The sequence below is a fragment of the Saccopteryx bilineata genome, chromosome 1 (genome assembly GCF_036850765.1).
Source record: "Saccopteryx bilineata isolate mSacBil1 chromosome 1, mSacBil1_pri_phased_curated, whole genome shotgun sequence".
NCBI classification, from domain to species: Eukaryota; Metazoa; Chordata; class Mammalia; order Chiroptera; family Emballonuridae; genus Saccopteryx; species Saccopteryx bilineata.
The window spans coordinates 348275299-348301378 of NC_089490.1; the positions used below are offsets into that span (position 1 = coordinate 348275299).

The 26080-nt window shown below is 43.3% G+C and overlaps 1 protein-coding gene and 1 non-coding gene across 3 annotated transcripts in view; both read left to right on the plus strand.

Annotated features, from left to right (window-relative positions):
- FCHSD2 (FCH and double SH3 domains 2) overlaps positions 1-26080 on the plus strand; it is a 278607-nt gene extending 252527 nt beyond the window's left edge. The window contains exons 14-20 of one of the 2 annotated variants that reach the window (XM_066250498.1): positions 12515-12649; positions 17028-17111; positions 17229-17406; positions 17711-17931; positions 21109-21241; positions 21379-21461; positions 23942-26080. In XM_066250498.1, coding sequence (XP_066106595.1) covers positions 12515-12649; positions 17028-17111; positions 17229-17406; positions 17711-17931; positions 21109-21241; positions 21379-21461; positions 23942-24025 — 918 coding nt within the window. In that variant the 3' untranslated portion in view covers positions 24026-26080. The remainder of the gene's footprint in view (positions 1-12514; positions 12650-17027; positions 17112-17228; positions 17407-17710; positions 17932-21108; positions 21242-21378; positions 21462-23941) is intronic. The other variant, XM_066250500.1, reaches the window with a different exon arrangement.
- On the plus strand, positions 5217-5292 carry TRNAS-GGA (transfer RNA serine (anticodon GGA)). The gene has a single exon. It is a non-coding gene; the product is annotated as a tRNA-Ser (tRNA).

Below are 26080 nucleotides of genomic sequence, written 5' to 3' on the forward strand. Positions count from 1 at the left end.
AAAGAAAAAATAATGGTTTTCCTAGTGGTTTGGATTTTTGTTTTTGTTTTCTAACCTTTCACTACTGAATGAAACTTGAGTGTAAGAAAGAAGGGGTGGGGAGAATAGTGCTGTGTGTGTGTGTGTGAGAGAGAGAGAGAGAGAGAGAGACAGAGTCAGAGAGAGGGACAGATAGGGACAGACAGGAGGGGAGAGAAATGAGAAACATCAATTCTTTGTTGCAGTTCTTTAGTTGTTCATTGATTGATTTCACATATGTGCCTTGTCTGAGGGGCTACAGCAGACCAAGTGACCCCTTGCTCGAGCCAGCAACCTTGGGCTCAAGCTGGTGAGCCTTGCTCAAACCTAATGAGCCTGCGCTCAAGCTGGCGACCTCGGGGTCTCGAACCTGGGTCCTTCGCATCCCAGCCCAATGCTCTATCCACTGCACCACCGCCTGGTCAGGCAAGGGAATAGTGCTTTTTAAAAATGTTCAGTGAACATATTATCACTGGTTGGTTGATCAGTGCTGATTTACCATACTTATTATCCCATTCATAAGTGGATATGCTTCTTGTATGGAAGTATCAGAATAAAAATTTTAATCCAGGCTTTCTGAAGTTCTCGTAAGCCTTTTCTAGTGTAAATGAAAATAAACACCCAGAGAGATGGAAACAATCTTAAAGAAGGGAAAAGAATACTCTTAATTTGTTGCCTTGTCTGTTCAGTTCTGTTCTCAAGGGCTTTCACACTCTGCTCACAGTATCCTACATCTGAGAGACGGTGTCTTAAAAACAAGGCCAGAACTCAAGCTTAAGTTTTTGAGGTCAGGGCTCTCTCCACTTCAATACCATCCAGTTAAACCTTGGTGTTTTATTTGGAAATCTGAGTACCAGAAAAGTTCAGTGCTTTGCCTAACATATCCGTGGGTATATGGTGCCTAGCTAGTCAGACTAAAGTAACTCCTGCTGCTACCTCCTCACCTTTCTCTCATCCTGTTTATTTCCTCGTGACATTTATTACAACCTTTGTATCTTCGTTATTTGTTTTCTTTGTTTATCATCTGTCTTTCTCTCTATAACGTAACCTCTGTGCCTACCTGGTTCACTGTTGTACATAGCAAAATGCCTGGCACTTAGTAGGTACTCAATAAACATCTGTTGAAGAAGGAAATGAATGACTGGATGGACGGATAGAGGAAATAGTGGCAAACTAAAAGCTAAAATTCTAATCTCCCAACTTCCCACTATAGTGTATCTATAGTGCCCCTTCAATGCTTGTGCCCTTCAGATTAAAAAAGACACCCCTGCATGACCAGGTGGTGGCTCAGTGAAAAGAGCATTGACCTGGCACTATAGGACCCAGATTCAAACCCTGAGGTAGCCTGCTTGAGCACAGGCTCATGAGCTTGAGCACAGGGTTGCCGGCCTGAGTGTGGGATCATAGACATGACCCCATGGTTGCTGGTTTGAGCCCAAGGTCACTGGCTTGAGCAAGGAGTCACTAGCTTGGCTGGAGCACCCTAGTCAAAGCACATATGAGAAAGCAATCAATGAACAACTAAGGTGCCTCAACTATGAGTTGATGCTTCTCATCTCTCTCCCTTCCTGTCTGTCTGTCTGTTCCTGTCTGTCCCTCCCCATCCCCACTCTTTTTCTCTCTTTAAGGAAAAGCAATATATTATTTCTATTTGACTATTAACCCAGCTGGGGAAAATAAGTGCACATCACCCATGTGACTTTGATTAAAAGAGTTTTCCCTGTTTTCAATGCAACTTTTTTTTTTTTTAGTGAGAGAGACAGGAAGAGAGAGAGATGAGAAGCATCAACTCATAGTTGTGCCTGACCAGGCCGTGGCACAGTGGATAGAATGTCGGACTGGGATGTTGAGAACCCAGGTTCGAGACCCCAAGGTCGCCAGGTTGAGCGCGGGCTCATCTGATTTGAGCAAAGCTCACCAGCTTGAGCCCAAGGTCGCTGGCTCAAGCAAGGGGTTACTCGGTCTGCTGTAGCCTGCCGGTCAAGGCACATATGAGAAATCAATCAATGAACAACTAAGGAGCCACAACAAAGAATTGATGTTTCTCATCTCTCTCTCTTCCTGTCTGTCTGTCCCTATCTGTTCCTCTCTCTGACTCTCTGTCTCAAAAAAAACCCAAAAAACTTAAACTTAAAAAAAAAAATCTCATAGTTGTGTCACTATAGTTGTTCATTAACTGCTTCTCATATGTGCCTTGACGGAGGGCTCAAGCCAAGACAGGGACCACTTGCTTAAGCCAGCAACCTTGGGCTTCAAACCAATGACCTTTGGACTCAAGACAGCCACTGTAGGATCATGTCAGTAATCCCATGCTCAAGCTGGTGAGCCCAGGCTCAAGCCAGCAACCTCAAGGTTTCAAATCTGGGGCCTCAGTTTTCCGGGTTGATACTCTATCCACTATGCCACCACTGGTTGGGCTTTAGTGCATCTTTTAAAAGTCAACTTGTAAAACAGATCAACAAAAAATAAATAAATAAAAGTCAACTTGACTTGGTGTCATGAACACACAATGTAATATATAGAAGATGTATTATAGAATTGTGCACCTGAATTCCGTGTAGTTTTATTAACCATTGTCACCCCAATAAATTTATTTTTAAAGTGAGAATAGGGTAGGCAGAGACCGACTCCCACTAGCACCCCAACCGGAATCCATGCAGCAAGCCCCCTATGGGGCAATGTTCTGCCCATCTGGGGCGTTGTCCTGTTGCTCAGCAACCCAGCTGTTTTAGCACCTGAGGCAGAGGCCATGGAACCATCCTCAGCACCCAGGGTCAACTTGCTTCAATCAAACCATGACTGTGGAAGGAGAAAGAGAGAGAGAGAGAGAGGTAAGAGGGGGAGGGGTGAAGAAGCATATGGTTGTTTCTCTTGTGTGCCCTGACCAGGAATCAAACCCGGGATATCCACACACCAAACTGACACTCTACCACTGAGCCAACTGGCCAGGGCCAATAATTTTACTTTAAAAAGTCTTTAGCCTGACCTGTGGTGGCACAGTGGATAAAGCGTCATCCTGGAACACTCAGGTTGCTGGTTCAAAACCCTGGGCTTGCCTGGTCAAGGCACATATGGAAGTAGATGCTTCCTGCTCCGTCCCCCTTCTCTCTCTCTCTCCTCTCTAAAATGAATAAATAAAGTCTTAAAAAAAAATTTTAAGTCAAATTCACATCTACTTCAGGTTATTCTGTTGTGCAGGAGTTATAATGACAGCAAACTCCAGACACGAATTTGCTTTTGGCTTCTTCAACAGCACTGCTGGCACCATACAAACCCATGCTTTTCCTCAGACTCGCACCTTTTCTAACTAAATCAGCTGGGCTGCCTCTTATCACCTTTGTGCCTACTTCCTGAGCAAGTCAGAGATGAATGAAACTTGGTCTTTCTCATCAGAGCTGACATGCTGGTAGAACAGACAGGCTTTTTTTTTTTTTTTCGGACAGGCTTTTATAGATCTTTGTATTACATGGCAGTGTGCGACTGGGCTACCACGTAGTGAACCCAAAATTGCTTACTTCTAACTCATCTGCACACCTTAGAAAAAGTCACTTCTCTCTGGGTTTCAGAGAGAAAGATTAAATAATTCCAAGATCCCTTCCAACTCCAAAATCTCATGATTTTCTGAAATGCTGACGGTAAAGCTCAATATCAGCTAGAGAGATAAGAAAACACTTCACCCAAGAAGGAAATGTCATTTCAGATAGTCCTTGAAGAATTTTAACAGAAGATAAAAGTCTTCTGAGTGTGAAGGAAGGAAATAAAGACAGGCCTAGTGCAGTATCTGGCAGTGAGTAGTACAGTGTGATAGTGTGTGTTGATCAAATTGGGTGTTTTTGAGCCTGACCTATGATGGCACAGTGGATAAAAGCATCGACCTGGAATGCTGAGGTTGCTGTTCTGAAATCCCAAGCTCGTCTGGTCAAGGCACATACAAGAAGCAACTACTACGAGTTGATGCTTCCCACTCCACACCCCCATTTTCTCTCTCTCTCCTCTCTCTAAAATCAATAAATAAAATCTTTTTTTTAATTGAGTGTTTTTGCCTGACCAGATGGTGGCACAGTGGATAGAGCATCGGATTGGGATGCTGAGGACCCAGGTTCAAAACCCTGAGGTCACTGGCTTCACCAGTGGGCTCACCAGCTTGAGCACTGGGTCACTGGCTTGAGCGTGGGATCATAGACATGACCCCATGACCTCTGGCTTGAGCCCAAAGGTTGCTGGCTTGAAGCCCAAGGTCACTGGTTTGAGCAAGGGGTCACTTGCCCTGCTGGAGCCCCCACCCCTGGTCAAGGCACATATGAGAAAGCAATCAATGAACAATTAAGATGCTTCAATAAAGAATTGATGCTGCCTGACTAGGCGGTGGCGCAATGAATAGAGCATCAGACTGGGATGCGGAGGACCCAGGTTCGAGACCCCGAGGTCCCCAGCTTGAGTGCGGACTCATCTGGTTTGAGCAAAGCTCACCAGCTTGGACCCAGGGTCGCTGGCTCAAGCAAGGGGTTACTCGGTCTGCTGAAGGCCCATGGTCAAGGCACATATGAGAAAGCAATCAATGAACAACTAAGGTGTCACAACGAAAAACTAATAATTGATGCTTCTCATCTCTCTCTGTTCCTGTCTGTCCCTATCTATCCCTCTCTCTGACTCTCTGTCTCTGTTTTAAAAAAAAAGGAAAAAATGATGCTTCTCTCTCGCTCACTTAAAAAAAATAAAGATTGGGTGTTTTTGAGACCTGTCTTTTTGAGAATGCTTCAGCTCATCTAGAGACTAACATCTGTACGAAAGGAGCACTTTGCGATTCCATTCCACTCTTTTCTTTCCTTTAGTCAGTCTTATGGGGCTTGTGTCTTCCTGCTGTCAACTGAACTAACAATATAAATAAGAGAGAGAGTAGGCACAGAATAGCTTAATGAAACCTCAATTTTAATTTAACCTGCTTTTAATTAACAGCACTGAAATTATTCAGAGGGAGTTGTACCTCTTTACACTGGCAGCTAGCTGGCTAGGAACGTAAATCAGAACTACACATTCTGGGACCAAATTATTTCTTCCATTATAGATGCCAACAAAAACATTAGTCATCAAGTCATAATTTCCTTCCATCTGGAAAATATGGTTAATACTGCCGTTAGACATCAATAGTGTAAAGTACCTTATAGAAGATAAATATTTTTAAGATATACAGCCTGTAGGCCCTGGTCGGTTGGCTCAGTGGTAGAGCGTCGGCCTGGAGTGCGGAAGTCCCGGGTTCGATTCCCGGCCAGGGCACACAGGAGAAGCGTGTATTTGCTTCTCCACCCCTCCCCCTCTCCTTCCTCTCTATCTCTCTCTTCCCCTCCCACAGCCGAGGCTCCATTGGAGCAAAGATGGCCCGGGCGCTGGGGATGGCTCCATGGCCTCTGCCTCAGGTGCTAGAGTGGCTCTGGTCACAACAGAGCGGCGCCCCGGATGGGCAGAGCATCGCCTTCTGGTGGGCGTGCCAGGTGGATCCCGGTCAGGCGCATGCGGGAGTCTGTCTGCCTGCCTCCCCATTTCCAACTTCAGAAAAATACAAAAAAAAGATATACAGCCTGTTTAGCTTATAGAATGAGAAAATAACTATATTTAATTGGGTATTAACTCTTTGCCTTCTGTAATATGCTGTAGTACAGAATATAGGATTGGGAAGAAAAAAAGACAAAGAATCACAGAATATAGCAACCTTATTATTTTTTTGAGAGACAGACGAGACAGACAGGAAAGGAGAAAGATGAGAAGCATCAACTTGTAGTTGTAGCACTTTAGTTGTTCACTGATTCTCATATGTGCCTTGACCAGGGGTCTCCAACCAAGCCAGTGATCCCTTGCTCAAGCCAGTGACATTGGAGTTTCAAACCTGGGACCTCAGTGTCCCAGGTCAACGCTCTATCCACTGCACTCCCATTGGTCAGGCTGGCAATATTTTTTAAAAGGGAGAGCAGTCTACTGATAGAGTTATTCAATTGATGGTTAAACAGAGCCTACACACAGCTTCCTATGATTGGATTGCTGCCAGTGACCTCAGCTTTCACTCATTCCTCCCTTCTCCTATTTTCTTGCCTTCTCTTACTCAAAACTCCAATTTACTGCCTAATGTTAAAATTATATTAATTTTAGAATAAGAAAAGTTAGATAGCCAGACTACCAAAAAAATTAGAAAGTCCAGTAGAAAAGAAAATGACCTAACACTCCATCCTTTTTTTTTTTTTTTTAAGATTTTATTTATTGCCCTGGCTGGATGGCTTGGTTGGTTAGAGCATCATCCTGAAGCACAGAGGTTACCAGTTCAATCCCTAGTCAAAGCACATATAAGAACAGATCAAGCCTGACCACGCGGTGGCGCAGTGGATAGAGCGTTGGCCTGGGATGTGGAAGGACCCAGATCCGAGACTCCGAGGTTGCCAGCTTGAGCGCGGGCTCATCTGGCTTGAGCAAAAAGCTCACCAGCTTGGACCCAGGGTCGCTGGCTCCATTAAGGGGTTACTCAGTCTGCTGAAGGCACGCAGTCAAGGCACATATGAGAAAGCAATCAATGAACAACTAAGGTGTTGCAATGCGCAATGAAAAACTAATGATTGATGCTTCTCATCTCTCTCTGTTCCTGTCTGTCTGTCCCTGTCTATCCCTCTCTCTGACTCACTCTCTGTCTCTGTAAAAAAATAAAATAATAAGCCTGACCAGGTGGTGGCGCAGTGGATGGAGCGTCGAACTGGGATGCGGAAGGACCCAGGTTCGAGACCCCGAGGTCGCCAGCTTGAGCGCGGGCTCATCTGGCTTGAGCAAAGAGCTCACCAGCTTGGACCCAAGGTTGCTGGCTCCAGCAGGGGGTTACTCGGTCTGCTGGAGGCCCACGGTCAAGGCACATGTGAGAAAGCAATCAATGAACAACTAAGAAGTCGCAACGCGCAACGAGAAACTGATGATTGATGCTTCTCATCTCTCTCCGTTCCTGTCTGTCTGTCCCTGTCTATCTCTGCCTCTGTAAAAAAAAAAAAAAAAAAAAAAGAAAAGAAAAAAATAAAATAAAATAATAAAAAATTTTTTTTTTTCTTTTTTTTTTTTTTGTATTTTTCTGAAGCTGGAAATGGGGAGAAACAGTCAGACAGACTCCCACATGCGCCCGACCGGGATCCACCAGGCATGCCCACCAGGGGCGAGGCTCTGCCCACCAGGGGGCGATGCTCTGCCCCTCCAGGGCGTCGCTCTCCCGTGACCAGAGCCACTCTAGCGCCTGGGGCAGAGGCCAAGGAGCCATCCCCAGCACCCGGGCCATCTTTGCTCCAATGGAGCCTCGGCTGCGGGAGGGGAAGAGAGAGACAGAGAGGAAGGAGGGGAGGGGGTGGAGAAGCAAATGGGCGCTTCTCCTATGTGCCCTGGCCGAGAATTGAACCCGGGTCCCCCGCACGCCAGGCCGATGCTCTACCGCTGAGCCAACCGGCCAGGGCCAAAAAACATTTTTTTTAAATAAAAATATTTTTTAAAAAGAGACAGAGCAATGCAAAAGCATGACAGTGATGACCCCTATTGCTGTCACTGCAACCTTTTGTTCCCTTTTATGAGAATCAGAAAATGAACTCAAAATAAAGGGGAAGGAAGGAATGTTTAGTATCAAACAACATTGCCAAGATAAAATGTTCTGGATTGATTCCCAGTGCCAAAGCACAGTACATATTAACATTCCTTATATAGTTTTGGAAACTTGTTCTATGCACAGTGGCTTTAATTTTAGTTTTTATAGATGTATGGGTGTTCTGTTTGGTTGCAGTGCCAACAGTTTCTTTTTTTTTTTAATGTCTATAACCTTTACTAGAATATGAAAGCAATTTCTAGCATATGCTTCTCCTCTTTTATGACAGAATGCCCTGTTGGAAAACAGTAGACTCATAAGCCTAAGGTATTTTGAAAGGGTCAATATTTGAGCCTTTCATCATTGACCTGACTGACCATAGATGAATTATTTTAAGATGAGGTACACAATTACCTCACTCAGTTGTAGAGAATTTCACTAGTAGTTATAAATGAGAATGTATAAGGACTTGGAAATGGAAGCAATAAACGTGATGGAAAATATGCACTATTTATTCTTCTAGAACACACATACACACACACCCACAGTTCTGTAGAATGTTATTAGAGAAATAACAATACCAAGAAGAGCCAGTTTTAAAACATTAGTGATAATTACTCAAGAGGAATCACTTTAATTTATTAAAAAAGTAGAACCTGACAGTATAAGTAGCCTCTACTTTTTGACTCATTGAATCCCAGGAAACCTCTCCAGTCACCTCTTACATACTCATGCTTCCCTACGCACTTTGCATTTAGCTGCTGTAGTTTTCCACTCTAGTTTGTGAGCTCCTGCAAAGCATTCATGGTGTCCTTCACTTCATATCTCAGAGCCCAGCAAAGTGTTCATCATATATGGGTATTTGATATTTGAATTAAGTGTTCTACTGTGAGGCCCAATTCTGACTGTTCATTCTTTATATCCTTAATATGTAAATATTGGAGATTTTGTATGTTTGAACAGGGGGGAAAGTAGCCAAATAAGTGCTTATATGTAGCTAGAAACAAATTTTTAAGCCTGGTTTTGTTTCTTCTTTATTGGATTTTTAGTTTAAAAAGTAAAACATGCTCTTTTTCTTTCTTTCTTTTTTTTTGTGACAGTGACAGAGAGAGGGACAGATACAGACAGACAGACAAGAAGGGAGAGAGATGAGAAGCATCATTTCTTCATTGCAGCACCTTAGTTGTTCATCGATTACCTTCTCACATGTGCCTTGACCTGGGTGGGGGGGTTACACCAGAGCGAGTGACCCCTTGCTCAAGCCAGTGACCTTGAGCTTCAAGCCAGCGACCTTTGGGTTTAAGCCAGCAACCATGGGGTCATGTCTATGATCCTACATTCAAGCCAGTGACCCTGTGCTCAAGCGGGTGAGCCCATACTCAAGCCGGGTGAGCCCCTCCTGCTCAAGCCAGTTACCTCAGGGTTTCAAACCTGGGTCCTCTGCATCCCAGTCCGACACTCAATCCACTGCGCCACTGCCTGGTCAGGCAAAACATACTCATTCTAATAGTTCAGATAGTACAGAGGTAGGTAAAACACAAGCCAGCCACTCTTCCATTCTGCAGTCATTACTCTTCTTACTTGGCCTCCCCGTTAGATAGTTATGCTTATAAAACTGTTTTTTGGGCCTGACCTATGGTGGCGCAGTGGATAAAGCATCGACCTGGAAATGCTGAGGTCGCTGATTCAAAACCCTGGGCTTGCCTGGTCAAGGTACATATGGGAGTTGATGCTTCCAGCTCCTCCCCCCCTTCTCTCTCTCTGTCTCTCTCCTCTCTAAAAAAATGAATAAATAAATTTTAAAAAATTAAAAAAATTGTTATTTGTACTTTAATATTATGGACACTACTATATTTTTCTACACTGAATACCATTTTAATAAATATATGCATTTTAGCTGAGGTGGGTAATATACATTTAAACTTGGTAAAAGTTATTTTCTACCTGACCAGTGGTGGTGCAATAAATAATGTCGACCTGAGTTCCCAAGGTCGAAACCCTGAGGTCGCTGGCTTGAGCACAGACTGATCCAGCTTGAGTGCAGGATCGCCAGATTGAGATTGGAGTCATCAACATGATCCCTAGGTTGCTGACTTGAGCCCAAGGTCACTGGCTTGAGCAAGGGGTCACTGGCTCGGCACATATGAGAAGCAATCAGTGAACAACTAAGTGATGCAACTACAAGTTGATGCTTCTCATCTCTCTCCTTCCTGTCTCTCTCTCTCTCAAAAAAGACATCTTCCTTGTGCTATATTTCAAAAGGAAAGGTGCCCCATTTTTGTGGTAAAATATATATAACATAAAATGTACCATTTAAACCATTTTTAAGTGTATAGTTTAGTTGTATTAAGTACAATCACATTGTTGTGCAACCATAACTGTCACCTATTTCCAGAACTCTTCATCTTGCAAAAGTAAAACTCTGGGCCCTGGCCAGTTGGCTCAGTGGTAGAGTGTCAGCCTGGTGTGCAGGAGTCCCGGGTTCGATCCCCGGCCAGGGCACACAGGAGAAGCGCCCATCTGCTTCTCCACCCCTCCCCCTTTCCTTCCTCTCTGTCTCTCTCTTCCCCTCCCGCAGCTGGGGCTCCATTGGAGCAAAGTTGGCCTGGGCGCTGAGGATGGCTCTGTGGCCTCTGCCTCAGGCGCTAGAACGGCTCTGGATGCAACAGAGCGACGCCCCAGATGGGCAGAGCATCACCCCCTGGCGGGCATGCCGGGTGGATCCTGGTCAGGCACATGTGGGAGTCTGACTGCCTCCCTGTTTCCAACTTCAGAAAAATACAAAAAAATAAAAAAAACTCTGTACCCACTGAACTCTCCCTTTTCCCAACCCTCAATTTCTGACAGCCAGTATTCTACTTTCTGTCTTTGTGAATTTGACTCCTCTGGATACCTCATCTGAGTATAATCGTACAGTATTTATATCTTTGTAACTGACTTATTTCACTTAATATTAATGTCCTCAAGGTTCACCCTTATTGTAGCATAGTCAGAATTTCTTTCCTTTTTAAGGCTGTAATATATTCTATGGTATGTATTTAGCATATTTTGTTTATTCATTTATCAGTCAATGAACACTTGGATTGCTTCTGCCTTTTGGCTATTGTGAATAATGCTGCTATTAACATTGGTGTACAAATATCTACTCAAGTCCCTGCTTTCAAAATCTTTGGGGTATATACCTAGAAGTAAAATTGCTGGATCATATAGTAATTCTTTGTTAAATATTTTGGGAATTGCCATACCATTTTACACAGCAGCTGCACCATTTTACACTCCTACCAGCAGTACACAAGTGTTCCAATTTCTCCTCTTATCTCCACTTGTTTCCTGTGTTTTTATACTAGCCATCCTAATGGGTGTGAAGTGGTATCTTGTTATGTTTTATATGCATTTCCCCAGTGGTTAGTGATGTTGAGCATAATAAACACATGATGTTTCATGTGTTTATTGCCCATTTGGATATCTTCTTTGGGAAAAAGTTTATTCAAGTCCTTCATCCATTTTTTGAGTTGAGTTGCTTTTTTACTGAGTTTTAGGCATTCTTTATATATTCTGGATATTAATCACTTATCAGATATATGATTTGCAAATATTTTGTCCCATTCTGTTGGTTCCCTTTTACTCCGTTGTCCTTTGATACACAAAAGTTTTTTATTTAATCAAGTCCAATATGTCCTTTTTTTTTCTTTGGTTTCTTGAAATCGTTGCCAAATCCAATGTCATGAAGCTTTTCCCTATGTTTTCTTGTAGGAGCTTTATAGTTTTAGCTTTTATATTTCAGTCTTTGATTCATTTGAGTTCATTTTTTGTAAGGTGAGAGTCTAACTTCACCTTTTACATGTAGATACCTATATAGTTTTCCCAGTACCATTTGTTGAAAAGACTGTCTTTTCCTCATTGAATAGTATTGGGACCCCTATTGAAAATCATTTAATCACCTGAACAGGCAGTGGCACAGTGGATAGAGCTTCAACCTGGGATGCTGAGGACCCAGCTTCAAAACCTCGAGATCACCGGCTTGAGCGCAGAGTTGTCAGCTTGAGCGTGGGATCATGAACATGACCCTATAGTCACTAGCTTGAGCCCAAAGGTCGCTGGATTGAGCAAGGGGTCTTTGGCTCAGCTGGAGCCCCCTGGTCAAGGCATGTATGAGAAAGCAGTCAATGAATAGCTAAAGTGCCACAGTGATGAGTTGATGCTTCTCATCTCTTTCTCTTCCTGTCTGTCTCTCTCTCTTTCTCTCTTGCTAAATAAAGAAAGAAAGAAAATCATTTATACAAGGGTTTGTTTCTGGGCTTTAAATTCCCTAACTCAGTTTTAATGGATGTTATTGATCTATAATGTGGACACATCATAGTTTATTCAAACATTCCTCTCCTGATTGTGTTCAGGCTTTTGCCACTACATGCAATGTTGCAGTAAATATCCTGGTGCTTTTGTTTCTCTATAATGGATTTACAGAAGTGAAATTGTTAGATTAAGTGGTATATTCAGTTTTTTTATTTCAGTAGGCAGGTGTTGTTGTTGTTTTAAGGATATATCAACTTACATTTTTATCAGCCATAGATGAAAGCCTGTTTCTCTGCATCCTTAATAGCATTTAGAAATCTTTTTAATGTTTCCCAATATGATCAGTTTAAAACAGTAAGAGGTCTTTATGAGTCAGTATTTAACAGTGAAAAGTGAAGGAATACTGGTAAATACATATTTACTTTTGGTTTTTGAAAAGAAAAATATCCTATTCTTTCATAACATGAAATATGCAAGTAAGAACAGATACTTACTTTTATATGCAGTTGAATAAGTTAATATTTTGAAATAATCAGGTTTTAAGTGTGTCTCTTGCTTTCAACCATTTTCTTGAAGTAAACAAGCTAGCCAATGGCTTCTAATTTTTCCTAGCTTAATGCAGATACCGAGAAAGAAGAAGGAGAAGAGTTTGAAGACAACATGGATGTTTTTGATGACAGTAGTTCCAGTCCTTCTGGCACCTTAAGAAATTATCCACTCACTTGCAAAGTTGTTTATTCCTACAAGGTTTGTATTTCTTTAACATTTTGCTTCTATTAAATGTAACAACTCTAAAGATACGCATAACTGTATCTACCCAGCCTCTTATACACTGCTTAACATAAAATTGGTGTTCAGTTAATATTAGAGGCAACCTAACATGATGGTGAAGAGTCTAGGCTGTGACATCAGACTGCCTTGGTTCAAATCCTATCTCAGCCACCTAAGGAGCTATATGACCACACTAGTCCCTTAGTCTCTGTGAGCCTCAGTTTTCTTATCTATATTATGGGGCTGATATTATAAGACTAGTTTGAGATTAAATGAGATAGCACTTTTACAGCAAAGCACTTAGCGCCGTGCCTGGCATCTAATAAATTTTTAGTACATAGAACTCTTACACTGCCTGACGTGTGGTGGCACAGTGGATAAAGCATTAACCTGGAATGCTGAGGTTGCTGGTTCAAAACCATGGGCTTGCCTGGTCAAGGCACATACAAGAAACAACTACTATGAGTTGATGCTTCCCGCTCCTCCTCCCATTTCTCTCTCTTCTCTCTCTAAAATAAGTAAAATCTTTTTTTTTTTAATCTTATCCTTGTTTTCAGTTGCCTGCTTAGCATAAAACAGTGCATTAGACTGATTCTCAAATTGAGTCCAAAGCAGTTTTGTTCATCCTTATCTTTCCTAATCAATATAGCCACTCTTCTTGTTTCCGTGCTAAGCAGGGATCTGGGTAAATAGATGCCAGAGTTTCCAGACCTGATTTAGTATAATAGTTCTTAACCTCATTCACCCCAGCCCTGCTTTCACATTCTTTTTTTTAATTGATTTTTAGAGAGAGAGGAAGGGAGAGAGACAGTGGTTTTAGAGAGATGGAGAGAAGAAGGGGGGAGGGAGAGAGAGAAAGAGAGGAAAGCATTCATTTGTTGTTCCACTTCTGAGAGGTTTTTATGGAAGAAGAAATGCTATGTTATGTCAAAAGAAGTAAGATTACCAAATTATATGTACCTTAAAGGCTCAATTATGCCTATTTCCAGCTTCTCTACAATGAAATACATTCATTTTATTTTCAGGGGAAAAGCATATTGTTTTAAAAGAAAACAGGAAATTGAAAGAGAGAGCGAGGATAATCGAGGTCATGGCTGCCTCTGGAGGTCTGGCTGTCGCTGGACAGAAAGACTGGAGGAGGCAGTGCAGACCGTGTCTCTGTTTAATAACCATTTACTGCCCACTTGCTGACTTCAGTTAGGGTGAGGAGAGTTACATTTCCTGCCTTAAGTAAGTCACTCTAGCAGGAAGCCCACAAGGGCAAGCAACTAAGTGGAGTGCTGGGTAGTCAGTGTTAGAGGGATGTGCAAAGCCTTAAAAGAACAAAAGGAGGAAGAAGCAACCAGCTCCCTGTGGGTAGTCTGGGGAAACATGAACCGGGCCTCAAATCATGAGTGATAACCATAGCTACCGTTTATGAAGTACTGTGTCCTTGGTACCATAAATAAATATTTTTCACTAGGCCTATAGTGGCACAGTGGATAAAGCGTCCACTTGGAGTGCTGATGTCGCAGGTTTGAAACCTGGGGCTTGCCTGGTCAAGGCACATATAAGAGTTGATTAATGTTTTCTGCTCATCCCCCCTTTTCTCTTTCTGTCTGTCCGTCTGTCTGTCTCTCTGTCTCTCTCTCTCTCCTTTCTAAAATAAATAAAATCTTTTTTTTTAAGTTTAAAATAAATTTTTTTCTAATCCCTTCAACTCCTATAAGGAAGATATTATCAACCAACTTACTAAGTTAACGAATATAACTTAAGCACCGTCCATGTACCTGGAGAAATAGGCTTGAGACTAGAGCATTGATCAACACAAAAATGTCTGCCCTCTGGCCCTGGCAGGATACTCAGTTGGAGCATTGTCCCAGTACCCCAAGGTTTCAGGTTCAATCCCTGGTCAGGGCACATAGAAGAATCAACCAGTGAATGCATGACTAAGTGGAACAACAAATCAATATTTCTCCCTCCCTCTCTATTCCCCTTCCTCTTTCTCTAAAGTCAATAAATACATTTTTATTTTTATTTTAAATCTGCCCTCATGGAGCCTCATGCTCTAATAAGAGTAAAAAGAAAACAGGTTCAAAGAGATCTCATGGTCACTTTCCCATAGAAACAGACTTAAATTGGACTTGAACTTACAGTAGTCTAAATTCCTTCACCAGAGGGGGAGGAAGGAGCAGCCTAGTAAAAGCACAGAGGCAAGGAAGACATGGAGTGTTCAGAGAAATGGGAAAAGTATGCGAGGGCCAGAGCATGAAGAGACCAATGGGCCAGACTCTGTATAGTCTGGGATGCTGTGCAAAGAACCTGACCTTGTCAAGTGGAAGGATTGGTCACTGTTTGGGGATGGTATGATCAAGATAGTATCTGCTGCCTGACCAGGCGGTGACACAGTGGATAGAGTGCCAGCCTAGGACACAGAGGACCCAGGTTCAAAACCCCGAGGTCGCTAGCTTGAGCACGGTGTCACTGACTTGAGTATGGGATCATAGACATGACCCCATGGTTGCTGGCTTGAGCCCAAGGTCGCTGGCTTGAGCAAGGGGTCACTGGCTCTGCTGGAGCCCCCTGGTCAAGGAACATATGAGAAAGCAGTCAATGAGCAACTAAGGTGCCATAGTGGAGAATTGATGCTTCTTATCTCTGTCCCTTCCTGTCTATCTGTACCTATTTTTCCCTTTTTTTTAAAAAAAAAAAAAAGGATGGTATCTGCTTATATAACAATGTTGGACAATTTGCATGAACCTCCATGACTTTCTCACAAGGACAGCAATATATTCAAAGGTGTTCTTATCCCTACTGCTGTGCTCTCACACCAAAAAGAAAGAAAAAAGAAGAAAGTCTGGTTGTGTTGATACTTTTTAAATCTTGCCATGGAATGAGGAAAAATAACTTGGTTATACATATGTGCCTCTTGCTGGTATACTGAAGACATAGTGCAGTTTCAGATTAGCAGAGAAATTCCATTGGAAAAGCTATCAAGAACTAATGAGCTTTTTCCCCTTATGTTTTGAGATCAGAGGTAATTTACTTAACATTTTCGTCCTGGAGTAAATATCTCTTTGGTCAGCCATTTTCAGTATGACTTTTCTGTCTCAAGCAATGTCCAGAATCTGGATTTGATGAAATGCTATAATGCACATGAAATGCAAAATACGAAAGTGACCCGTTTCCTTGCCTTGCTTTTGCTTGTGTGACTTGGAGAGCTTTTACACTGTAAGACTATGAGATCTGAAAAAGTACATGGTCTCAGGTGATAGTTTTAACTATCTTGGGACTTGAAGGAAGTTTTTAAGACTGTTCACTGGAAGCCCTGGCCGGTTGGCTCAGTGGTCAAGCATCGGCCTAACGTGTGGTAGTCCCGGGTTCGATTCCCAGTCAGGGCACACAGGAGAAGCAACCATCTGCTTCTCCTCCCCTCCCCTTTCTCTCTCCCTTTCTCTCTCTCCCCCTTCCTTCAATTAAAAAATAAAAACAAAACTGTTTACTAGAGAGCCTGAAGAGGCCAGCTGGCCCCTCACTGTGTACAGGTGACAAACAATCTCTTTAGGAAACAAAATCACAAAGTCTCTCTCCAAGCCATTTGCAGAGCCGCTGAGGGTTTGCCCTCAGATTCTGCAGCCTCAAGTGCCATACCTGGGTGAACCCCTGTGCCAGGGACAATAAAACAGGCACAGTTAGCAGCTTGTGCAGAAGCACCTGAGTGGACCGCCCAGTCTCCTAAGTTGGAGCATAAAAAAATCCAAATTTTGACAAGTCTCAATCACTTAGTTTCCTACAACTTTCTTCTCTCAGCCACTGTTGTCCAGTGATTCCAGATGCGTTCTAGGCACTGCTCGAGCTGTCATCCAATCCATCTACATGTTCCTCGCATTTCACCGCGCGCACCGTGGTTGTCCTCTGGTGCAGGTCTGATTCAGTGCTTTCGCCTTTGCCTGGGCTTCCCCACTCATCATGGCGCTGTGCTTATTCATCCCACACTGACTCCCTGGTCCTCCTGAGAATGGCCAGACTGTTATTTTGAAGAAAGGGAGGCATCGCGAAGTTGAATGTCTCACCCGTAGATACAGAACTGGAGCAGGCGCCTGGCTTTTCTCCTTCCGGCAGACTGCAGTGCTCGCTGGGCCCAAGTGCCTTTTCAGAATTTTGTTTCTCCAGTTTTGGTTGTGGCTTCATTTTGTTTAATTTTTTAAAGTAAAACTTCACCTCATTTGATAGTTTTACAACACTTAAATTTTTATGTTCGATATGTTTTCAGAATCATTTTCACTATTTTGATCCCCAGTTTTTGTTATGACCAGCTCACATCTGCTCTTTATCTAACCTTTTTAATTTTGTCCATGACCATCCTCCATTGCAGGCTTCTCAACCAGATGAGTTGACCATTGAGGAACATGAGGTGTTAGAAGTGATTGAAGATGGAGATATGGAAGACTGGGTAAAGGTATATTCCTTTGCTCATATCACCCTTCTTGTGACATTTTTAGGAGTGTGTTTTGGTTCTTGCTATGCCCTGTCCGGATTGTGTGCAAACCTGTTTTGTTGCATGTCTTTTACCCAGGCTCGAAATAAAGTTGGTCAAGTGGGGTATGTGCCAGAAAAGTACCTCCAGTTTCCCACCTCGAACAGTCTCCTGAGCATGCTGCAGTCCTTGGCTGCTTTGGACAGTCGGTCACACACATCCAGCAATTCCACGGAGGCCGAACTCGTTTCAGGCAGCCTCAACGGAGATGCCAGTGGTAAAGACTGAGACAAGGCCCTCTTTATTTGGTCACATTCGGCCTGACCTGTATTGTCTGAGATCAGCCTTCAGTAGGTTAAAAAGCACAACTCTATTTCTATTCTATTACACGCTTTCCTCTATTTGCTCACATTTATCCTTTACCAGAACCCCAAAGTTGATCTTCAGTGAGTAAAAAAAATTACAGCTCTACCCATACTCTGTACAGTGCTCTTTTAGTTGTCACACGAGCAGAGGGTTGGTGGCAAAAGTAACCAGGCTGTCATTGTTCTTACTGCGTTTTTCTCTCTCTTGCTACCTAGTGTGTTTCGTGAAAGCACTTTATGACTACGAGGGTCAGACGGGTGATGAATTATCTTTTCCTGAGGGAGCAATCATTCGAATCTTGAACAAAGAGAACCAGGATGACGATGGCTTCTGGGAAGGGGAATTCAATGGGCGGATTGGAGTTTTCCCGTCGGTGCTAGTGGAAGAACTCTCAGCCTCAGAAAACGGTGACACTCCGTGGGTGCGAGAAATTCAGGTACATGAGAAGGGAGAAGGCTGAGTTAGGATATTTAGAGAAAATGACTCCCGCGGGGTCTGTTGACACACGCAGAAGTAGGCTGCAGTCCCAGCCTGCTGAGAGGCCAGTGCTCTACCACTGAGCCAGCTGTACCCAGCCATCGCAGTACCACCCTCGCCATTGCAGTACCCAGCTGCCACCTTGGTGCAGAACTGAATTTAGGAAAGTGGGGGCTCATCAGTCAGGCCCTTGCATAATGACTGTGTTACCTCTCCTCTCCCACTTTCTGTTCCTGGAATCTGCTAACTAAAATGCTAAATTGTATGTGATACATAAAAGAAAGGTTTGGTGGAGAAACAGAAACAAACCAGAGAGGGAATATATTGTCTCTCGTTAGTTTATGTAGTAAAAAATATTAGCTTGCACTTTTTCTCCCTCACTGACAGAGCTTCCTGCCCAGCCCACGTTATGCTGGTCCATTTCAGAGAATTAATGAGCCTGCCAGAGCCCCATTATGTTCATGTGGCCCTCTGCTCAGCTCAACATAGCAAAACTTGCCTTTACAGGAAACCCCTAATTTGAATCTGTCACAGCAGGTCTGGGGCCACAGGAACATGTCTTGTTTGTGTGGTATCATGACCACTTATCTCAACTGTTTTTTGTTGTTGCTGTTCTTTTATTCAGTGAGAGGGGGGGAGGCAGAGACACACTTCTGCATGCGCCCCGACCCGGCAACCCACTAGGGGACGATGCTCTGCCCATCTGGGGCATTGCTCTGTTGCTCAGCAACCAAGCTCTTAGCGCCTGAGGCAGAGGCCATGGAGGCATCCATCCTCAGTGCCCAGGACCAACTCGATCCAGTCGAACCTTGGCTGTGGGAGGGGAAGAGCAAGAGAGAGAAAGAGAAGGGAAAGGGGGAGGGGTGGAGAAGCAGGTGGGTGCCTCTCCTTTGTGCCCTGACTAGAAACTGAACCTGGGACATTGACATGCCGGGCCAATGCTCTACCACTGAGCCAGCTGGCCAGGGCCCACTTAGTCTGACGTTTACAAAACTTGGAGAGGTCAGAAACTCTGCCAGTTATTTTATTTTTCACAAAAACATACAGCCTGTCCTCATTTTTGTTCTTCACTGAATTTACTGAATTGATTAACTTGGTATGTTTTTAATAGAATGCTAGAGAATAGTTTGACTTGATAACTGTTTAAGATTAACTTTAATTAGTGGTATAATGAAATCTGTGAGAGGAAAAAATTATTTTTTTATATCAGATACTCTTCATTTTTTATTTTATTTAGAAAATTAAATTTAATGGGATGACATTGATCAATAAGAGCACATAGGTTCCAAGTAAACATTTCTATAGCATTTGAACTGTTGATTGTGTTGTGTGCTCAAAAAGTCAAATCATTTTCCATCACCATATATTTGTCCCTTTTTATTCCATTTTTCCCCCATTCCCTCCCCCTGGTAACTACTTCACTTTTATCTATGTCCATGAATCTCAGTTTTATATCCCACCTATGTGTGAAATCATATATAGTTCTTAGCTTTTTCTGTTTTACTTCATTTAGTGTAACGTTCTCAAGGTCCATCCATATTGTCATAAATGGCAATGTGTCATCTTTTTTATGGGTGAGTAGTATTCCATTGTATATATGTACCACATCTTCTTTATCCAATCCTCTGTTAAGGGACTGTTTGGTCGTTTCCATGTTTTGGCCACTATGAATAATGCTGTGATGAACATGGGGTACTTGTGTCTTTACGTACCAATGTTTTTGAGTTTTTTTGGTTTTTTGTTTGTTTTTTTTGTATTTTTCTGAAGTTGGAAACAGGTAGGCAGTCAGACAGACTCCCGCATGCGCCCAACCAGGATCCACCCAACACACTCACCAGGGGGCGATGCTCTACCCATCTGGGGCGTCACTCTGTTGCAACCAGAGCCATTCTAGTGCCTGAGGCAGAGGCCTCAGAGCCATCCTCAGCACCTGGGCCAACTTTGCTCCAATGGAGCCTCGGCTGCGGGAGGGGAAGAGAGAGACAGAGAGGAAGGAGGGGGGGAGGGGGGTAGAAGCAGATGGGCGCTTCTCCTGTGTGCCCTGGCCAGGGGATCGAACCTGGGACTCCTACATGCCAGGCCGACGTTCTACCACTGAGCCAACCGGCCAGGGCCTGTTTTTGAGTTTTTTTGGGTATATACCCAGTAGAGGGATTGCTGGATCATATGGTAATCTTAGTCTTAATTTTTCGAGGAACCACCATACTTTCTTCTATAGTGGTTGTACTAATTTGCATTCCCACCAGCAGTGAGTAAGTGTTCCTTTTTCTCCACAGCCTCTCCCACACTTGTTATTACCTGTCTCACTGAAAATAGCCAATCTAACAGGTGTGAGGTGGTATCTTATTGTAGGTTTGATTTGCATTTCTTGAATGGCTAGTAAAGATAAGCATCTTTTCATATATCTATCTGTTGGCTATTTGTATGTCTTCTTGGGAGGAGAGGAAAATTTTAATTGAGGGTTAGGGTGGTTGGTCTAGGGCAGCATTTTTTTATCTTTTTCATCTCATGGCACACATAAACTAATTCCTAAAATTCTGTAGCACACCAAAAATATATTTTTTGTCAATCTGACAAAAAAAGTAGGTATAGTTTTGATTTATTCACACTAGATGGCTATTGTTTTGTTGGCTGTTGTCATTTTTTTATTTGACAATCTGAAGGAAAAGAGGTCAGTACCTCTGACTAAATAGTCAATTAGTGCATGTTTTAAAATTTTTTGCAGCAGCCTGACCTGTGGTGGCGCAGTGGATAAAGCGTCGACCTGGAAATGCTGAGGTCGCCGGTTCGAAACCCTGGGCTTGCCTGGTCAAGGCACATATGGGAGTTGATGCTTCCAGCTCCTCCCCCTTCTCTCTCTCTGTCTCTCTCTCCTCTGTCTCTCTCTCTCTCCCTCTCTCTCTCCTCTCTAAAAATGAATAAATAAAATAAAATAAATTTAAAATTTTTTGCAGTACACCAGTTGAAAATCACTTATCTAAGCTCATGTGCGTCTTACAAGTCTGGCCAAAAAGAATGTCAACAGTCATAACTTAGCTCCAGAAAAAAGTTACTTGTCTGAAGTTGGCAAAGCTTTTGAAGCCAGCAAGTCTGTCTTCCTGAGGTGAGCACTTTGTAATCTCTCTTCCCTTTCCAGCAGATCTCTCCCTCCCTGAAGCCGCCCGGCTCGCTGCCCCCACTGCCGCTGTACGACCAGCCTCCCAGCAGCCCCTACCCCAGCCCAGAGAAGAGGAACTCCCAGTACTTTCCCCACTCTCCCTCAGCAAATGGTAAGAGTTCTGGACGTGGATCAAAATGGATTTTCATTCAGAAATCCACTTGTTCAGCCTGAAGGGCAAACATCGTATTAGCCTTTTCATTGCTCAACAACACAAATAAAATGAGCTTCTCTGGTTTCTTCCCTTAGAAAATAGCTCCCATGCCGAATCGCCAGGATTCACTCAGGCTCTGAGACATACTCCTGAGACCTCATATGGCAAACTGCGACCTGTAAGTCTCTTATCTGGCAGGGGTAGAGAGTACGTAGTTCTTTCAAATTGAAAATTAAAAAATCAGTGTTTCCATGTGGCCCCTGGATTGTTACTAAATCCCCCACCCAAGGGTGAGATGGGTTTGGGAAGGTCAAAAGTGCTCTTGAAGAGGAAGAATATAAAAATCAACACATCTTGCCTGACCAGGCAGTGGCACAGTGGATAGAACATCGGCCTGGAATGCTGAGGACCCAGATTTGAAACCCTGAGGTTGCCAGCTTGAGCACGGGCTCATCCGGCTTGAGCGCAGGCTCACCAACTACAGCGCGGGGTCCCTGGCTTGAGCATGGGAGCATAGGCATGACTGCATGGTCGCTGGCCTAAGCCCAAGGTCGCTGGCTTGAGGAAGGAGTCACTTGCTCTGCTGGAGCCCCCCCCCCCCCCCCCCCCGTCAAGGCACATATGAGAAAGCAATCAATGAACAACTAAGGCACCACAATAAAGAATTGATGCTTCTCAACTCTCTCCTCGTCTCTGTCCCCGTCTCTTTAAAAAAAAAAAAAGTCACATTTTGGAAGATCCAATCCTACTACATTGGCACTTTATTCTGAGTCATGGTGAGAGTCAAGATGATAGCTATGAAAGTGTATTTAAATTATAAGAAGTTCTGTGAGCATCAAACTGGTCTAATTGTAAAACAGAAGCACTTTTTTTTTTCATTATTTATTGAGAACCTATTTTCCAGGCCTAACTTACCTCCTTAAGGGACACTGAGATGAAGTAAGATATATTTCATACCCTTTTGAGGTTTGAGAGCTTCAGTTCTAAAGGAGAACCTACTCTTAAATAATCACCTCTGCCTACTCCTTACTCCCTGCCTGCCCTCAGTAGCCCCCATCACCTCACTGTGACACAGCTCTTCCCAGGTCATAACTTCCACATGCTAATTCAGTGCATGCTTTGAAATTTTACTTTCCTGGACCCCCCTTATCAGCATTTGACAGTATTCCTTGAACCACTCACTTCCTTGGACTTTGTCATTCAGCAGATGTGTATTGAGTGCCTTGTTAAGACTTGGTTCTTTAACCTAAAGGGGATAGGAAGCCAGTGTAAGGTTGTAAGCTGGACAGTGATATGACTGGTTTTGCATTTTTAATTTTTTTTAAATTTTATTTATTCATTTTACAGAGGAGAGAGAAAGGGAGAGAGAGAGACAGAGAGGGAGAGAGACAGAGAAGGAGAGAGAGAGAGGAAAGAGAGACAGAGAGAGAAGGTGGGGAGGAGCTGGAAACATCAACTCCCATATGTGCCTTGACCAGGCAAGCCCAGGGTTTCGAACTGGCGACCTCAGCATTTCCAGGTCGATGCTTTATCCACTGCACCACCACAGGTTAGGCCTGGTTTTGCATTTTTAAATTATCACTATGGCAGCCAAGTGGGGAATGAATGGCAGGTAGCAGGCAAAATGGAGCAGTGGTCCAAGCAGGAGGGGCTGGCAGCGTGTGGACTGGTGGGAAGTGGCACTGGAGAGAATTGGGCTGGTATGTAGACCACCCTTTCCTGGTTCACTACCTCTCTGGCCCTTCCTTTTCATTAACCTTCGCAGGCTTCTCTGCCTCTGTCCATCTCTGCTGTTGCTTCTTAGGATTCTGTCCATGGTCTGCTTGCTTGAAATCATTAATCTTACTCTCCTTATGTAATCTCACCTACTGCCGCAGTTTGACAACAGTCTGTTTACTGACAACTCCCAGAATTATACATGTCAATCCAATCACTTCCCTGAGCGTTGGACTTGTGGAAATCTCAATGTATATGTACCAAACCTCAGAACTCAACAAAGTTGAGGTAATTATCCTCCCAACCAGTGTTCTGGTCTCCGACAAATTCCCATCACTAAATCCTGCCCACTTCCCTCAGAGATAGCTCTCCTCTTTCCACATCTTTATCCCCAGCCTAACAGCAGCTCTCATCTAGGTGACTACAGAAGTCTACTAAATTGTCTTTTTATCTGTACCTTTGCCTACCTCTGCTCTTTTCTCCAAACTATTACCTAATTCATCTTTGCACACATCTGATAATGCTGTTTAAAATCCGCCAAGGATTCCTCTTTGCCTACAGAATCAAGTTCAACTTCCATGACTGAACCCCACCCTACCCCTCCTCTAGTGTTCTCTCTTGCAACTTTCCTTTTAAGACATGCTCCAGCATTTTCAGTTCTCCAAGCATTGCTCTTTTACTTCCAGCTCCAGGCCTGTGCCGTAGACAAGGCTTTCAGCCTAGGCAAGAACCTGATTCATGAGTCTCACAGCTCATCTAGAACAGTCACTCCCTCTCAGTGTGGGAAAGAGTGAAAATAAGTTGAAAGCACATACTCAGTGTATTCCTAAGACCCCTGGGGGCCCATGTCCTTGGATAAATGACTGGTTGGGGTTTAAATGTTTCATTTGGGCACTGAATCCAGAAGCTGACTGAGAGTTTATGTCATTGTTTCCTGCTCAGGTCCGGGCAGCTCCCCCTCCACCTACACAGAACCACCGAAAGCCTGCAGAGAAGATCGAGGACGTGGAAATCACACTGGTGTGATGATGGCTTTGCCCATCTGTTACTGCTACAATCAAGGCCAGGCTTGGAGTTTGGCCGATCTTGTTTTTTTAGGCACCTTTGCATGATGATGATGACTCTTGAACAGAGCAAAAACCAGGAGGATTATCTGTGACTGGGTGGCCTGGTGGACTCCTCCCACATTCTTAATATTTTGTGCCTTTTTTTTGTTGTCATTTTCTATGTCATCTCTCCTACCATAGCACAAATCCTAGCGGGCCCTCAAAACAGAGAGGGAGAGCCCTTGTGCCTAACAGTGGTCCATTTTTATATGAGTCTCAAGACCAGGCCTCGTTCAGGGCATAGTCACAGAGATACTGATCATGTGCCCTCGTACAGTATATTACTGTGGCCACAGGATGTGGCAGAGATTCTCATCTTCAAGTGGCTTTCGCTCGTCTGATTAAGTTTAATCAGATCATGTTGGCTGCATAAAGAAGCAGAAGGAGGGGTTTCAGGGAGGCTGGCTCCTCCCTGCAGTTAGTCCCCAGACTGACAGAGTGGAACTTTATTGGAAACAAGTAGACTACCCTGAGTTTAGCACCAATTGCATTAATGCACATCTCTTTCACAACTAACAGATCTACTAGAATAACAGTGTCTTTTGTATTAATATTTATGCCATTCATTTAGTATTAGTGGAGCTAATTTGGAGGGGCTGACCTAGTGGCCGATTCTTGTCCATCACATAGACTGATAGAAAGGAGGCTGAGGCTAAAGCAGAAATGGAGCTTCCAGATCTGAAAGGAGCCAGTCCAATGTTCTCTTTGTATTTGAGTATTTTCATCTTAATTTCTACAGCATATACTCTTCTGATGAGTATCCTTAGAATCTGAATGTCTAGATAAACTGGGGACACATACTTGCCTTGTTGAGCTTCTCTACTGGAGAGCCTCTCGCATCATTTTATTTCCAAGCCAGTCAGGTTGTGACTCGTCCAGACCAGTGGTCACCCCTGACAGAAAACACAGTTTCTCAGGTCCCACTCACCTGACATTTCCTTGGGAGGAAGAATCTGTTTTTCGTGGAGGAAACCAGCTTCCTGTGAAAAAGGACTAAAGGATTGCATACCCTGCCTGCCTGCAAATTGACGAGGAAAAGACAAGTGCTTCACATCACAGGGGTCACTTTCTCCACAAGTGCTCCACGTCACGGGTCACTTTCTCCACAGGCAAGCCAGCCCACAGCAGCAGGTGTCCCCAACTAGGCGCTGTTGGCTCTTCACCTCCGTGGAACATAGAGTGTGTTACCTGGAGACTAAGGGATATTTGCCAGTTGCATTCTTTTAAAAGAAATCAAATTTGCAGAATTTAATCTAAAAGATGTATTATCCTTTGAAAACTCCATCTTCCTAAGACTCTGAAAACTTGAAATGCTTGCCAAATGTCCCCATGGGATTTTTTTAAGGTCATAGCTGAAGAAATTTTCAGTCATTTGATCATTTCAGTGACAGTACCCATTGATGAATCTTCTCCGTGATTTGGGGTTTTTTGGTTTCTTTTTTGGTTTGTTTTTTTGTTGTTGTTGTTTTTGCATTTCTTAACCTGTTGATCTTTTTGAGGTCTTTTTGTGTTATCAAACTTATTCTTAAGTTTAAAAAATTTAATTAAAAGGTTGGGGTTGCTTTTTAAGATTTTAAACTTTGCCTACATGTTGAACATCTTCAAAGCACCTTAAAAATCTTCAAAGTGCTTAAATAAGGCAGTTTTTGCCACCCAGCCTTGTATTCTCTTTAGCTAGCCAAATTGTCCTTGCATCTGGGTTTTCCACATTCTCAGAGGATTGTTTGAAATTTTTGTTATATTTTAAATATTTTTTGGAAGAGCTTCTAATTTTATTTTAAAAGAAACAAAGTTGTAAAAATAAGCCTCCTTTTTAAAAAAAAAACCCTCCCTCCAGGACATGTCATCCAGCCTCACAGTGCGCAGGCCGGGCTCAGATGGAGTCCTCTGTGCAGATGTGCTTTCTTTACAGTGGCTGTAAAAAGTTTGTATTTATTATGTATAAAATGTTGAATAATAAAAAAAATGGAATTAA